The 15,198-nt window shown below is 42.9% G+C and overlaps 1 protein-coding gene across 1 annotated transcript in view; it reads left to right on the top strand.

The window, feature by feature from the left end:
* Nucleotides 1–15,198, top strand: part of LOC128694174 (cilia- and flagella-associated protein 44-like) — a 147,188-nt gene that overhangs the window by 49,281 nt on the left and 82,709 nt on the right. The window contains exons 12-15 of the mRNA XM_070080644.1: nucleotides 5,694–5,863; nucleotides 8,666–8,844; nucleotides 9,942–10,102; nucleotides 12,298–12,400. Coding sequence (XP_069936745.1) covers nucleotides 5,694–5,863; nucleotides 8,666–8,844; nucleotides 9,942–10,102; nucleotides 12,298–12,400 — 613 coding nt within the window. The remainder of the gene's footprint in view (nucleotides 1–5,693; nucleotides 5,864–8,665; nucleotides 8,845–9,941; nucleotides 10,103–12,297; nucleotides 12,401–15,198) is intronic.

The following is a 15,198-nucleotide window of genomic DNA, read 5'->3' as shown; positions in this document are numbered from 1 at the left end:
TCTTATTACAGGCTACCATAGACTACCACCTTGTGAACTGTAACAGCCCGCTTAAAGAATTACTGAAGACCCTATTTTATGTAGACAACATGCAAGCTACCACCTCAGATGAAAGGCTGTTGATGGACATTTACCGAGAGTCTAATCAGGAGATGCTCTCGGCTAATATGCCATTGAGAGAATGGGTGACAAACAATCCAACATTGCGGGGCATGGTGGAATGTGACTATGCTGGCTACTCAGTACCTGAGGTAACATCGGTGTTGGGATTGGAGTGGGAAATCAAGGAAGACAGACTTAGGCTAAAGAGGAAACCTGATGGGGAAGGGAAGCTGACCAGGAGGTCTTTGCTGAGCAAAGTGCAGACTGCCTTCGATCCTTTGGGTTTGTTGACACCCATCACCATTCGAGGGAGGATGATAGTGCAACAGACCTGGGAGCTGAACCTAGGTTGGGACGACCCACTGCCAGAAACAGTCTGCCAGGAGTGGGATCTGGTTAGAAAAGATCTAGCGAAATTGCATGAGTTCACATTCCCCAGATCCATCGGGTGCACCGGGCGGGATTATGACTTGCACGTCTTCTGTGATGCCTCCTCCCGGGCCTATGGGGCAGTAGCATATTTGGTGGCCGGGGACCAGGTCAATCTGGTCACCAGTCGTGTGTGGGTGACACCCCTGAAGGATTGCTCGATCCCAAAGCTAGAGCTCACGGCGATGCTGCTGGGAGCAAGACTGGGGAAGTACGTAGAGGAGGTGTTGAGTAATCTGAGGGTGACACACATCTATGTATGGACAGACTCGGAGGTGGCCTGACAGTGGGTCCAGAACGACAGGTCTAAGCTCCCCTATGTCAGGAATCGGGTAAAGGAGATACGGGAACTACAGTCAACGTCAACAATTCTGTACGTGCCTACAGATCAAATCCCAGCCGACCTGATAAGCCGAGGGGTGACACACAAAAAGCTGAGTAAAAGCGAGATTTGGTTCAAAAGCCCAGACTGGTTACCAGCAAGGGATTGGTGGCCGGAGCAGAAATTCGGGGAGACAACCAGCAGCATAGTACTCTTTGCGGGGGAACCCGACACTGAACTATTTGACCCCAGGTGCTACTCCTCTTGGAGGAAACTTATAGGAGTCACGGAAATGGTATTTCGATTTGTGAGGAAGCTGCATGACAAGGTATGCCAAGGTCGACAGTTATCTCTCGTGGGTCCCAGAGAATATTTGATAAGGCAGTACCAAAGGGAGAGGTTTCCAGGAGTGCTGGAAGTACTGGCGACCAGGCAGCAGGTTATGGCGTCAGGACGTGTGTCCAACGACGACTCAGGGAACAGTAAATTGGTTCACTCTTTGGGATTGTTCCTAGATCATGTGGGGCTAATAAGATGCAGGGGATGAATACAAAACTCTGAGCTCAGTTATGGGGCCAAACATCCTGTGCTACTGGGAAAGGAGGGATGGGCGTTAGAGCTATTGATATAAGATGCCCATCAGAGGACCTTACATGGGGGGTTTGGAGATACCCTCACCTGCCTACGTCAGAATTACTGGGTACTGAAGGGTCGAGCTGCCGTCAAAAGGGTGCTGAAGAGTTGCACGGTCTGCCGGCGGTACGATGGGAGGACCCTACCATACCCAGGTCCACCACTTTGAGACTGGGAATAGACTATACTGGGGCTATCACATTGAAGAACCCAGGAGACGATAGGGTGTGCCCTCAGAAAGTATGTCTGCCTGTTTACTTGTGCCACTACTCGAGCTGTGCATTTGGAGTTGGCAGAAGATATGTCAACAGAGACTTTCGTGAAGTTGTTCAGGAGGTTTACAGCCAGATTCTCGTGCCCACGATTGATTATCTCGGACAATGGCACAAGCTTTAGGGCGGCCGATAAAGTTTTCAGGAATCTTAGGGACAACGGAGAAGTACGAGAACACCTGAAGAGAATAGAGTGCGAGTGGAGGTTCATAGCTCCCAGGGCGCCTTGGCAAGGGGGATTCTATGAACGTATGGTGGGCACAGTCAAAGGGTGCATTCAGAAGGTCTTGCACGGCAGGAGAGTGAGCTTTGATGAACTGAGGACAGTGTTAGTTGAGATAGAGGCAAGAGTCAATAACAGGCCTCTGACCTACGTACAAAATGGGATTGATGAGCAGGAAGCTCTCACCCCCAATCACATGCTGTTTGGAAGGAGGATTGAGCCCTTCCCCGCAATTCTGAGTCAGTCTTCGAAGGAGCTGGATTATTATGGGCCAGATGGTCCCCCCATCAATGAAGAACTGCACAGGAGTCACAACAGACTGGTGAACATCCTGGACAAATGGAACCAGGTGTGGCACAGGGATTACTTGACAACCTTGCGGGAACATTTCTATGGTGCCGACCCCGAGGGAAATAAGATGATGCTAAGTGATGGGGACCTGGTGCTAGTAGAATCCGAGGCGCCCAGGGCATACTGGCCTCTTGGCCTGGTAGTGTCGACCCACCCAGACAAGGCTGGGTGGTTGAGAATGGTGAAAGTGAGAATGAATGGTGTCGAGACTGTAAGACCCATCAACAGGCTTTTACCTCTTGAGGTCCACATGGTGGGACCAGGACATGAGAAATTAGACCAGAGGCTGACCGAGCTGAGAGGCCGGACGACCCGTTGCACGGCGCTCAAGTCCAGGGCCCACTGGGAAGGCCTGCGGGAGGCAGACTTGATCTAGACTTAGTGCCTACCTTCGCCGGCAGGAGGATGTGGAAATTTAATTGGTCCCTAAAGTTCCACAGGACAGATCCGGCATGGCCGTGATGGAATGGCTGAGCTGGATGGCCCTTATACTCCACCCAAACATGAAAGTATTCTCTCGAGTTGGCGTGGATTGTTGGTAAGCTTATTTATTTATAGATTTACCCTTCAGGGAAGGAGTAGGTAGTTTTACTGTTAGTATATTAATATTAGGTTTACTAAGGCAACTGTAGATAATAATAATGTAGACCTAAGACCTTAACATAGGTAGTAATAGGCCGATAATGTAGGCAAACACTAGGATAAGTTAGCTAGGGAGAACTGGCAGCCCTAGTTTGAACGAAGAGACGAGGGTCTGGAAGAGAGACCAGCTCGTTCTTCTTAAGACAGACACCAACTGGACAAGACGTGCCGTGATCAGCAGACGGCGCCCTCCACGTGTCTTCACATTTGAGACCTGGGGAAATCTGGTAGAGGCACCTCGATGTACCGTAGATGACCTCCGTCAGGCCCATACAGTAAGACAAGACCTCCACTTTATCTCGTAGATTTCTGGCCAGTGTCTGGGGAGATTGTGAGTGAGTTTGATCTGTGGGCCTGTGTTGTAGCTGGCAGAGCATGCCCAGTAAGTACCAGTGTCTCAAGGCAGTCTGGAAGCTAGTGTCCGTGTCTGCATAGTTATACTAGGGGATACATACCCTCTTGGATATAGGAATTTCTGAGGTGCAGGCAGGACACTAATAACGATTGAATGTTGCAGGAATTAAGGCTCCTGGTTGCATGTGGTTTCTGAGGGAAAGTCCAGAGGGGCTAAGGCTAAGCTTAGGGAAGTTGAAGATCAGGATATATGCTGCAACACCAAGTAAGTTAGTCCTTTATACGTGCATGCAGGCGAGTTTTCTTGCAACATCAATCATTTGTGAAAATCTGTCCTATAAGCCACTTGTGAGGCTGAGGTATCCACCTCAGAGCTCAGTGTCAACAGAGTTTGCCAGGGTAGGCGACTCACTTGGAGGCAGTCCACACAAATTTTCAGTTTATCTTGTTCAGTTTTATCTTCTTGGAGAGCAAAGTAGTCACTGAACTGGTTATCTAAGTTGTTCTTCCATTCTTTTACTGCTTCTTCAACCTTTGTATTAAGAGATTTTATTTGTTCTGCATGGCTATCTATGACTGTTTGGATGGTCTTGCCATAGTTAGTCATTCCTGGTGTTGATAACTTTTGTTCAAGACTGAGGATTTTGTTCTCGAGTTATGTCATCCTGGTGTCTTGTTTTGTTAGCGTCTCTCGAAGATTCATATTTTCAATAACTAAGGTGGAGATGCATGACTTTAGGGTATCTGGATCGTTGGTACTACCTGAGAGACTACTTGGTAGGTTGAATCCGGGGAAGAGAGGGGTGGATGGGCTGGTGGCAGCCATGTTTGTTGTTATTGTTGTGGTGTCGCCTTGAGCGGTGGTGAGAGGGGTGGTTGCTGGGCTGGCGTCCTCCTGGCTACACTTGTTGAATAGTTGATTTTTCGGTGTTTTCTTGCTGGCCTTGGTGCTGTTTCCTCTGAGATTGCGCCTCATAAAACTGAAGCAACATGGTTCACTTGCGGGAAGGATTGACAGACTTGCCTACCTGCTGGTTAAGTATGGTGCACTCTCTCTCTGGCTTCTGCTTTGCCATCTGTCACCGTGGTGTACACTTATTATTCTATATGTACATAATGCACATACCTGTATATAGTGGGTGAAGGCAAATATACATTATAGTCTACTGCTGTGTTTTTGTTCCAATTCCCATTACGACCAGGTCTTACAGGCCATTTGTTACCTGTGTTCGTAATACTTCTTCAGTTGAATACAGAAAAAATGTCAGGAGCAGTAGAGATGTGAAGGCTATGTAATGAGTCCGTCGGGTGAAAGGTGATGGGCTGATTGCTGTTGATGGACTGATAACTGTTGTCTTACCAACCTGTCGGTATTGTATACCATTTTGATAATTCATGGTGTAAACTTAAATACAGTAAGATATTTTGTGTAACTTTACTTAAAAAGAGAAGAACAAGTAAGAAGTTTAAAATTTACAGTTTTGGTGTGAACACTACTCCCAGAGTTTCTCACTCGCTGAATGATTCTGCTTAAGAACATAAGAAAGGAGTAACACTGCATCAGACTTGTAGGCCCATCCTAGGCACGGTCTTCTCAAACACTAGCAAAAAAATATTTGCCCAACTCACTCTCAATGCTACCCAAGGAATAAACTTTGACTCGTGTACCGTCCAACTTGAAATACAGCGCTGCAGTCTAGAATTAGCTCTTTCTCAGTAACTGTAGTTACTCAGCCGATACCAGACTTATATCAGCCAGTCACTGAAGCCTATGGTAGGACACTTGCTTGTCAACAAATAGACCTAGCATCGCATGCAGTGCTGTGTATCATCAGCATCACGTGTTGCAATATAGTTGTAGCTACTAACCTGCAACAGTTTAACATTATTGATCTTGTCTGACAGGCAAGATAATGTTCGCTCAACTCTTGAAAGTCGTCACTGAAGTTTTCAGAAAGTGCAGAAGCGCACCTAAAGTTTTACTTAATAATTACAAAAATATATGTCGTGTACTGTTGGCTTATCAGTTTAAGAGTTGATAACCATACAAACAGGCCTGTGTAAATTATGAGGCAGGCCTGGATTAGCTAGTTTTTTAGATGCTGAATCTCGTATTTACTGGAATATGAGGTAAAGGCTAGTAATTATATAAAACTAAGCCTTAGAATTGTTTCTCTCCTTAGATAAATTGGGATAACATGGTATATCTTGCTTGATTGCATAGTGGTATAATTTTATGTTAATTTTTCGTATCTCTACAGTGACAAGTATTACAATTTAAGTGATGTTCTTTGCATACACATACTTGTGTATAAATTATTATTGCGACTTTTTTTTTTTTTCATTTTTCTTTTCGCCAACACAGACCTGACGGTGAAACTGTAATTGGAGTAACGTGTGTTGGCCGACTGGTCCACATTCACCATTCCCAGAAGAACTACAGCGTCAGAGTCTCAGGCAGGAGACTAGCCAGTCCTACCTCAGACAGAACTTGTAACTGTACCCCTAGACTGCAAAACAACATATTACAGAAAGGTGTGAGAAGCAGGGCGGGATTAAGACATGGGCTTGAGGGGCTGCAGCCCAGGGTCCTCTGTCAGCTGGAGGGCCTCCAGAGGTGTTCTCAACTTAACTGATGTTTTGGAGAAATTTGTTTCCAAGAAATTACGCAAAGCAAATGTTTGAAATTTAATGGTGGTTAGTCTTGTAAAAATAAATTTGATATTTCTTTAACTTTTTTCTTTTGATTGAAAATATCACTAGGGGCCCTCACAGTACCTGTAGCCCAGGGGCCTCACAGTACCTGTAGCCCAGGTGCCTACAAAATGTTAATCCGGTTCTGGTGAGAACCTGGTTTTAGCGAATAAATGACGTCCAATTCTGAATATTTGGAAGCTTGCCCGAGCTAGTATGTTAACTTGTGTAAGTAGGTATTGGTATTTCCGAGTGCTTGTTTACCCTAGTGTTTATTAGCTTGTCTGACCTAGTTCTGAAAGTAATGATGTCCCTCTGAAACGTTGAAATGTGCAATAAAAACATTTTTGGGGCTATAGTCTGAAATATAGACTGTACACTAGTGTGCATATTAATTGGGACAGTGATCAAATAAAACATTTTTTTTGAAAAATTATTGTTTATTTAAAAAATGCACAGTAATGATACAACAGATAATTGATTTAATAAGAGATGACTGCCTTTTGTTTTTATAAGTATATTGCTACGCGCTTTGGCATAGAATTGACCAATGTTGAAAACGTTTTGGCAGGTTCTTTGTGTTGGTACCAGGTCCTAATAACAGCAGCAATTAACTTCACAGTTGAACAGTCCTATTTTGTGATACTGTGTCTGGTTATTGTTCATAGATTCTCAATTGGGTTGAGGTCAGGAGAGTTTCCAGGCCAATTTAGAACGCTTAACTCACCCCCTTTGAAGAATGCCAGCATTTTTCTGGAAGTGTGGCATGGAGCAAGATCCTGTTTGAAAATGTCTTCTCCATTAGGAAAGTCTCTATACGCAATGGGATGCAAATGATTTACCGGAATTGTCTTCTATATGTCACTGTCCATCGTTCCCTCAACAATAACTAGCCGTCCAGCGCCTTTAGCAGTAAAACTACCCCAAAACATCTTAGCTGGGTGTTTTGATACTTGTTGATTGTATCCATTCCGAAGAAGTTCGCATTTGTTCCGTCTCACTACTACTTATCTGTACCCATGTACTTCAAAATGCATCTCATCTGAAATTGTAACTTTTCTCCATTTCTCCATTCATCTATCGTCCATCTTCTATGATCGAGTGCCCACCACAGCCGTTTTTTTTCTTCATAGTAACAGTCAGTAATTGTTTGTTTCTTTACTGGCTTTCTGGCAGTTCTACCCACTCGAAGGAGCCTTCGTCAAAAGTTGAAGAATCAACATTTACGACAGCTGAAGCCAAATCTCTCTGTAGATCTTTGCTGGTTTTCTTGGGATCCTTCACACTATTTCTTATAATAACCTTGTCATAGTGAGGTGTTGTCTTGCATTTCTGCCATATCTTCACCGACGCAGCGCTCCATAATTACCAGTGTTGCCAGCTCTCTTCAGAATCCGAGCAACAGTTGACTTTACTAGGCTCATTTTCGGCGATCTGTCTGATACTCACATCAACATGTTTTCTAAGAGCTACAATACTTGCACGCTTCCTAGGTGTAACATCCATCGTGAATTTCAACAGTAATCATGATTTGAAAGGGAGAATGTGGCAAAACCACGAAGCATGCTTGCAGGCATAACCTTACAGATCAACAGCTGTTGTAGCCCTGGCGAGTGTGAGGGTAACACTACTGTTGGATGGTTGCCAAAAGTCAGTAGCAAAGTCCTCTGAAAAGAACCCAGATTACATTAATTAAGCGGGAGACTAAGACATATTATGAGATAATCACAAAATTTAATCCTGTCCCAGTTAATTTGCACACTACCCTGGTGTGTAGAAATATTAGTGAAGTACAGCTGTAATGGACTTCGTGTTTCTAATTTATAAAGCCTAGATTTTCAGTAGCATAGTTGGTAATACAATGTCCTGAGGATTGATTACAGTCCATACCCCGGCCGGGATTGAACCCGCGGTCAGAGAGTCTCAAAACTCCAGATCGTCGCGTCTGGAGTTTTGAAACTCTCTGACCGCGAGTTCAGTCCCGGCCGGGGTATGGTTTGTTTACAATCGTGTCATTACGATTTCGTGAGTCTTGATTACAAGCCTGAGCTAGCTACCATCTGCAGCTCATAAGACTGCCATCCCCACGAGCCCTTTTAGGGCGGGGCAGATGGCAGACCAGAGGCCTAGCTTCTCCCTACGAGCCCCGTGAGGGCGGGAAATGTTGCTAGGCCTGGGGACAGTTGGTCCCAAAGATGAGGAGGTACTTGTACCTCCTCCCATGGGAGACTTAAGTCTCGAGACACTCCCCAGATAGGGAACCAAGGCCGGGTCACCACTACTTGGAAAAGACCCGGGCCGGGAGAATACCGGCGAATAAAAAAAAAAAAGTGTTTCTATGATCTAATTGTGAATACTATGGTGCTTGTTTGTAGAAAACAAAGTCCTTGTTAGTGTCGTTAAACCTTATTTTATGAGACATCATATACACCTAATAATGTCTGTGAAGGTTAATAACTAAAACTCCTGTTATAATAAATTAAATTTGAATGGTTTCCTAGGGAATTAGTCTGACATTTTAGGCTCAGTTACAGTTCATAGATCTACGTCTGTTAATGTTAGACTATTGTAGTCGGCGGAAAATTGCTCAAAAATATTTTCTTTTAAATAGATTATTTATTTCTTCATGTGATTTCCATGAAGACTTTTGTGTGAGTCGTATTGAGAGTGTAAGTCGGCGTCGTGGTGTGGTGGTAGCGAGTGTTAGCGACGACGGCACCTGGGCGGCAGCTTGGGTGGCAGGCGGCGACTTGTACCTCTACAGAGCTCGGGGAGCGTCATTTCCGCTGCCACAGGAGACGCAGACACAGCTGCGTCACTTGGTGAGTGTGAGCACAACGGACACAGCTGCGTCACTTGGTGAGTGTGAGCACAATAGACACAGCTGCGTCACTTGGTGAGTGCGAGTACAACAGACACAACTGCATCACTTGGTGAGTGTGAGTACAACAGACACAACTGCATCACTTGGTGAGTGTGAGCACAACAGACACAGCTGCGTCACTTGGTGAGTGTGAGCACAACAGACACAGCTGCGTCACTTGGTGAGTGTGAGTACAACAGACACAACTGCATCACTTGGTGAGTGTGAGCACAACAGACACAGCTGCGTCACTTGGTGAGTGCGAGTACAACAGACACAACTGCATCACTTGGCGAGTGTGAGTACAACAGACAACTACGGCTGCGGAGGTTAACATGGGTCCCAGTGGGACCCATTTTAACCTTCCTATGGTGTATAAATATTCCTAGTTGGATGAATGTTATTGTAGCTAGCTGGCCCAGTGACCTGGAGTTTTAAGACTCACCTGCCATGAGTTCGATCCCCCCCCCGTACCGTTGTTTGCTTGCAATGATATTAAGAGACAAAGAATTTCCGATCAATCACAGAAGCAGCAATATTCGACAACTCTCTTCATCGTAAAGCATTTAAAGTTGCCGCAGCACAACTGCACACAGTGAGATGTTGATATAAAGCACACTTTGGTGGCTGTTTTGAGGGACCTATAGCCAGTTTAACCAAACAAATACTAGGAAAACGCTGCAGCTTCAACGGGAAGAGAATTAAGAAGGTATACCTTCCCTTCCAGTTAACCTAATTTAAGAAGTTACAGTTATGAGAGAACCTCTAGTTAGATCCAGTCTGATAATGATTGCCTCTTGCCCACGATTCTGTACTTTAGAGTATATTCCAAAAACATTGGTGTACTAACACAACAGACTGGTTGCTTGTACCTTCAAGCGCCACTGTGAGATCTGTAGCTGATGAGGTACCAAGTTACAAGTTTACTCTATATACTTTCTCTCAGTAAATTGAATTATTTAATTTTGTACCTCAATAAACATGTGATTAGCATGCAGCTTGTTTAATGATAATAGGTGCTGATCAAGTGCAGGAATAATAATAATGTGTGTGGAGGGTGTGCGAGGTGTGGGTGTGAGCGGGGCGGCGCCCAGCCTGGAGCAGCGAGCACAGAAGGAGGCAGCTGACCGTCGTAGGTCAGCCATGGAGAACCAAGCGGCGCTTCTCCAGCAGAAGCTCTCCAAACTTAAGTGGGACTTCAAAAAACTAACTCTAAGGTAATATATAGGTACTGTTTGGTATTACAAGTACTGGATTACATGTAGACTTAGTTCTTTGGACTTTGCATAGATGTTTAATTAACATCTGAGTACCTTGATTGACAGAGATGTTTCGCCAATCTGTGGTTTTTTGAATCCAGTACGAAGAGTAAACATTGGAGATGGTACAAGTAGAGTGGTAATTTGAGGTGGTCAGTCCCTCAACCTTGATAGCAGGTGTCACTACCTCAGTCAAGATACCCAGATGTTACACGTGTATCTTATTCATCAGCTTGTCGGTACTAAATATCATTAATGTCAATAATAACTATATAGGCTTAGCTGTGTAGGGTAAGCTATATTAAATTTGACTTTGGGAAGTTTGTAGAGTGAGACGTGTAGACATGTGCTCGCTAACCTTCGTAAAAATCATGTGGGAATTTGATTAAAAATCAAATTTTAATGTTAAAATGAGTAACTGTAAATAGGTTTCCCTGGTTACTACAATTCTATATTCATATTAAACGCTAAACCATTGGTTGTTATTCAGCGCAAAGAAAGGTGAAGGCTTTATCCCCCGTCACTTAATCGCAAACCAGAAGAAATTTTCTCGAAGCCAGGATTAAATGAACTAAACCCTTTAATCATCAATTAATTAATTACTTTAATTCATTAACCACTCATTAATCAGTAACTCATCTTTAGTTCTTGAGGCATAACATGTGGTAGCTGGCCAAGTTGTTAGATATTGTTCATAACTTAGGTATTACTAAGATAACTTACTAACGCAAAACTTTGTTTTCACCTCTCACACTTTTTTCCTAACTGCTTACATCCAACAACATTTCTGAACGTGTCAGTGTTTGTAGTGGTTTACACTGCATCTTATGTTTGCATATTTTCCAAGAATCGTGGGTTAATAAGCACCTAACTCTTTCCACCAATATCTAAGCAAAAATAACTCCCTTTTATTTGATAAACTTAGAATGACAACTACTTAATATTAGGTAGGAATAACTAAATAAACACTGAATGCATCCTTTACAATTATACTATTAACAGAACAAAGTTACATACACAGGTCACTGAGCCAAGGTGGCAGCGCTTAGCCTTCACCCTGAGACCTCTATATTGCTTCTGATTTTTGCTCAGGACTGTCTCCCAGGCAGTTTCTTCCACCCATAACTGTTACTAGCTTCAACTTCCGTGAAGTGTTTCCCTCGTGTAACTGTTAATAGCTTGACTCTACATCAATCCCTCATTTAATTCTGCCTCTCCCAGGCAAGTTATCCCATTTGTAACTCCTTGCTATCTCGACCCCTCACCAGCACCTCACTGGATTCTAACTCATGCTTCTTATCACAGCTGGGAGTAGCGGAAGACACTCACTTTCCATCTCTTTCTTCTTTTAATCTAAATAGAAGTAAAAATTACTTTCCAGTGTTACATATAAACAATATTGGTATGTTCTCACTGGTGTTTTCTCTTCTCCCTCAGCTAAACTTAACACTAGACATAAGACTGCAGCTTAAGCTTGGGAATGCTGACTTTCTATCTCAAAAGTCTTAAACGTAAGGACTTAGCGTTTTTGTCGGCTATGTACGTAAGCTACACTGCAAAACATTTATCATTATTTATATTAAAAAACTTGTCAATAAATTGTCAGTTGACCGTCTGCAAAGACACTGCAAAGGTTTTAAACTCTTAGTAACACATCAATTCTTGTAGGGTATTTGTGATACCGACGTGGTACATCTAAGGACGGGTCTAAGGTATTAGAGGTTTAAGCCCAAGCAGTGTAGAGGTTTGGGGAATTCTTAACATTCTAAACCAGTCAGGCAGAGTAAACGCTAGAGTATAACCCAGTCAAACAGAGAAATGGCTAATGTATGTTTTAATTGTCTGGAGATAATAAGCCATTACCAAGCCAGACATATAAACAATTAGACATTGACTCAGTAGGGCGGGAAGATGATTAGAACCTTAGTCAGTCTCTCAGGGCGAAGACAAAGTCACACCTCAGACAAGGCAACGGCTACACTGTTACCCCAGTCTGTCATAGTGAAGATTACTGTTGATCCTAACTCAGTCAGGCAGGAACACGACTAAATCTTTCTGTCTGGGTGACGGCTGTAGCCTAAGATAGTCAGGCAGTGTCTTAGGGCAGTTATGTACTTTATCAGAGCGTTATTATGAGTTATTCGTGTTTATAGAGCCGATGAAATTGACGGAGGCCGAACATTGTTGGAGGAACTGCCGCTGCACCCCACCATTACCTCGGCTCTTCACCAGCACACCACCAGTAACATGAACCAGGTAAAGACTCCTTGTCCATCACCACTCTCCTCTGTTATAAGGACCCTCCATTATCATTATCACCACTCTACTCTGTTATGAAGGCCCTCCATCACCACCACCTTGCAGGTAAGCCTTGATACTTTTAAAGGTCTCCTTATCTAAGGAATCAGAGCGGCTTTCTCTTTCCTAGGATCTAAGCTAAATACCACTTAACCTCCATTTATTTTAACTTAAATAGTGGGGATATGTTTTCATTTGGTGAAATTCCATCCAGCTGATATGATACGGTGAATATTGTTGTCACTATACCGAAAGGAAATTGGATCAACTGATTGATAGTGGAAGTACTGTTAGTTGTTGTATCTGATCTAGAACTGGCAACCGAAAGTGTATAGTAAACTTCTCACATTATTAGCCAAATTATGGTTGCACCGTCGACCTTTTCTTCTGTCTAAGTAAGCGGTTTTGCTCAGCCATTTCTGACTGGCTACACACCTGGCAGAATAGAAGGTAATTCCCTGGGAAATCACCACTTTTGTTGTGTTAGGGATTTAATTCAAGAAGAAATTTCTTATATTTTTGTTTAATTCTCAAGAAAGATTTCACATTTCTCTTCAAATATCAAATGAGGTTATTACGCTGTTAATTGAGCGACTGTGACCACCCCTCTGGAGCCTTCATAGATATGAACTATGTTGAAATCTATTACAACCCAGGATTCCAAATGGCCTGTTATCCCGGGTGTAATGGGAGCAAAATAAACACAGTAGAAAAAGTTTAGACTTATATTATCCTTCACCAATTTAGAACAGCAATATGTACACTATGTACAGTGATAAGTATAGTGCACTCCACGGTAAGCAAAGCAGAAATAGAAGCCACAAGATAGCAGACCGCGCTTCAACCAGCTCTAGAATGGGAATGACCTACTTTGTTACAGAGGAAGCAGACGACAGGCTTGCCCTTTACTCCCTGCTGACGTTGCAAATGGTGTCGTTCTGGCTGGTGTCTCTCTGGATACTGTTGTCGAGATGCACCATGAGTAGTTTGCCTCTCCACAGGTGGACCATATGTTGAAAAGCGTGGCTCACCAGGTGACTTAGTTGGCTGACGTAGACGTTCTCCCTCCGGCTGGCACTTCATTCTCCAAGGTTGACGATCTCTGCTCATGCCAGGCTGTTGAAAAGAGAGACGGGACCGCTCGGACAAGGAGCGGTTAGTTTCGAAGGTATCAGCCAACCTGGCTGCCTCCAATGCAGTGGTTAAGTCACGATCCTGCAGAAAGACTCGAACCTGGTTCCCATGCCGGGAATCGAACCCGGGCCTCCTGGGTGAAAGCCAGGTCTGCTATCTTGTGGCTTCTATTTCTGCCTTGCTTACCGTGGAGTGCACTATACTTATCACTGTACATAGTGTACATATTGCTGTTCTAAATTGGTGAAGGATAACATAAGTATAAACTTTTTCTGCTGTGTTTATTTTGCTCCCATTACACCCGGGATAACAGGCCATTTGGAATCCTGGGTTGTAATAAAATCTAAGAGCGAATTTCGGGCAGTTTAAGTGTTTGTTTTTTCCTCCCTTGAAAGAACCTGGCCATTGCTTGCCCTTGACCTTAGTCTCAGCATCTCTCATAGTACAATGGCGATTCAATACTTATTCTTGAAACAAGATGTTTCCTAATTAGTTGGCAAGTCTTCTCATAAACATCGTCGATAATACTCTTGTTACCCCTTAATGAACTTCCACTACTTGATGCCTTGGAATCCAAAAAAATGGGAGGATTCACCAGGAAATCCTGATCTCAGTCTGCACGTAAATTTGAGTGCATACATTTCTTAATGAAATATAAATTGTGTAAACAACACTTAATAATTCGACAGAATATTACACATACAAACTGTAACACAAATATCACATTTCACCTTTGATGAAAAAAACCTGTGTAGAATGTGCAGAAGATATTTATTCCTAATTAGTAGTTTAAAACTTTTATGTCTGCCGCAGTCAGTAGATGGATATTGTAATAAGTCTTACTAATAATTCTACAGTCTTAATTACTGATGCTTTGACCGCTGAGCAAAATATTGAAGATCACTTTCAGAAAGTCTTAATTGTAATAAAAATAATGAGTGACCCCTGCAGTAAGCGCTGTCTTGGCTGCTGTTATTGTAATGAGCGACTTTCCACTTATTCTCAGTATGACAAACGGTATTGTCATCATCTTATGACGATGGGAAGTATTGCTGATACATTTAATCGTTATTATTTATTTCATCTTTGCCTTCGAAAACTTGTACAGTTTGCCTTCTCTTTATGTTCACTTTGCTACTTTTCCTAGCTATATAGAAGAATCTCAGTAGTCAGTGTCTGCTCTTCTTGCTTCCATGCAACAAGTCTCGCAGCTCTGCTAGCAATTATCCGTCTCTTTTCTTAAAAATTTTGAGCAACACTTCACATGCTACTGTTGCGTATACCAAAGGGGCCACCTTCATCATTTTTTTTGCCTTTCCCTTTGCACGATTTCGTTGAATTTTTTACCAGAGACTTCAGGCATTTTGAACATGATGTGGTAAAAGTTGCATCAAGATCGTCCAATAAATAAAGTTATAAAAAATAAAAATTGAAAAATTTGGCATGGCAACATTTATAGCAACAGTAGTCAATATTGACAATCTCGATATCATTGTTGATAATCACAAATGATAAAGTAATGCCAAATTGACTTTTTGATGTTGAGAAATAATTTAATAACATGTTTTATGGTACCCAAAAAATATTATTATGTCGACTTTATTTTAATTTTTTTTTTTTTG

This window comes from Cherax quadricarinatus, chromosome 6 (assembly GCF_038502225.1).
Source record: "Cherax quadricarinatus isolate ZL_2023a chromosome 6, ASM3850222v1, whole genome shotgun sequence".
Lineage (NCBI taxonomy): Eukaryota > Metazoa > Arthropoda > Malacostraca > Decapoda > Parastacidae > Cherax > Cherax quadricarinatus.
The sequence above is the reverse complement of the archived record's forward strand: the minus strand, read 5'-3'. Positions and strand labels throughout refer to the sequence as shown.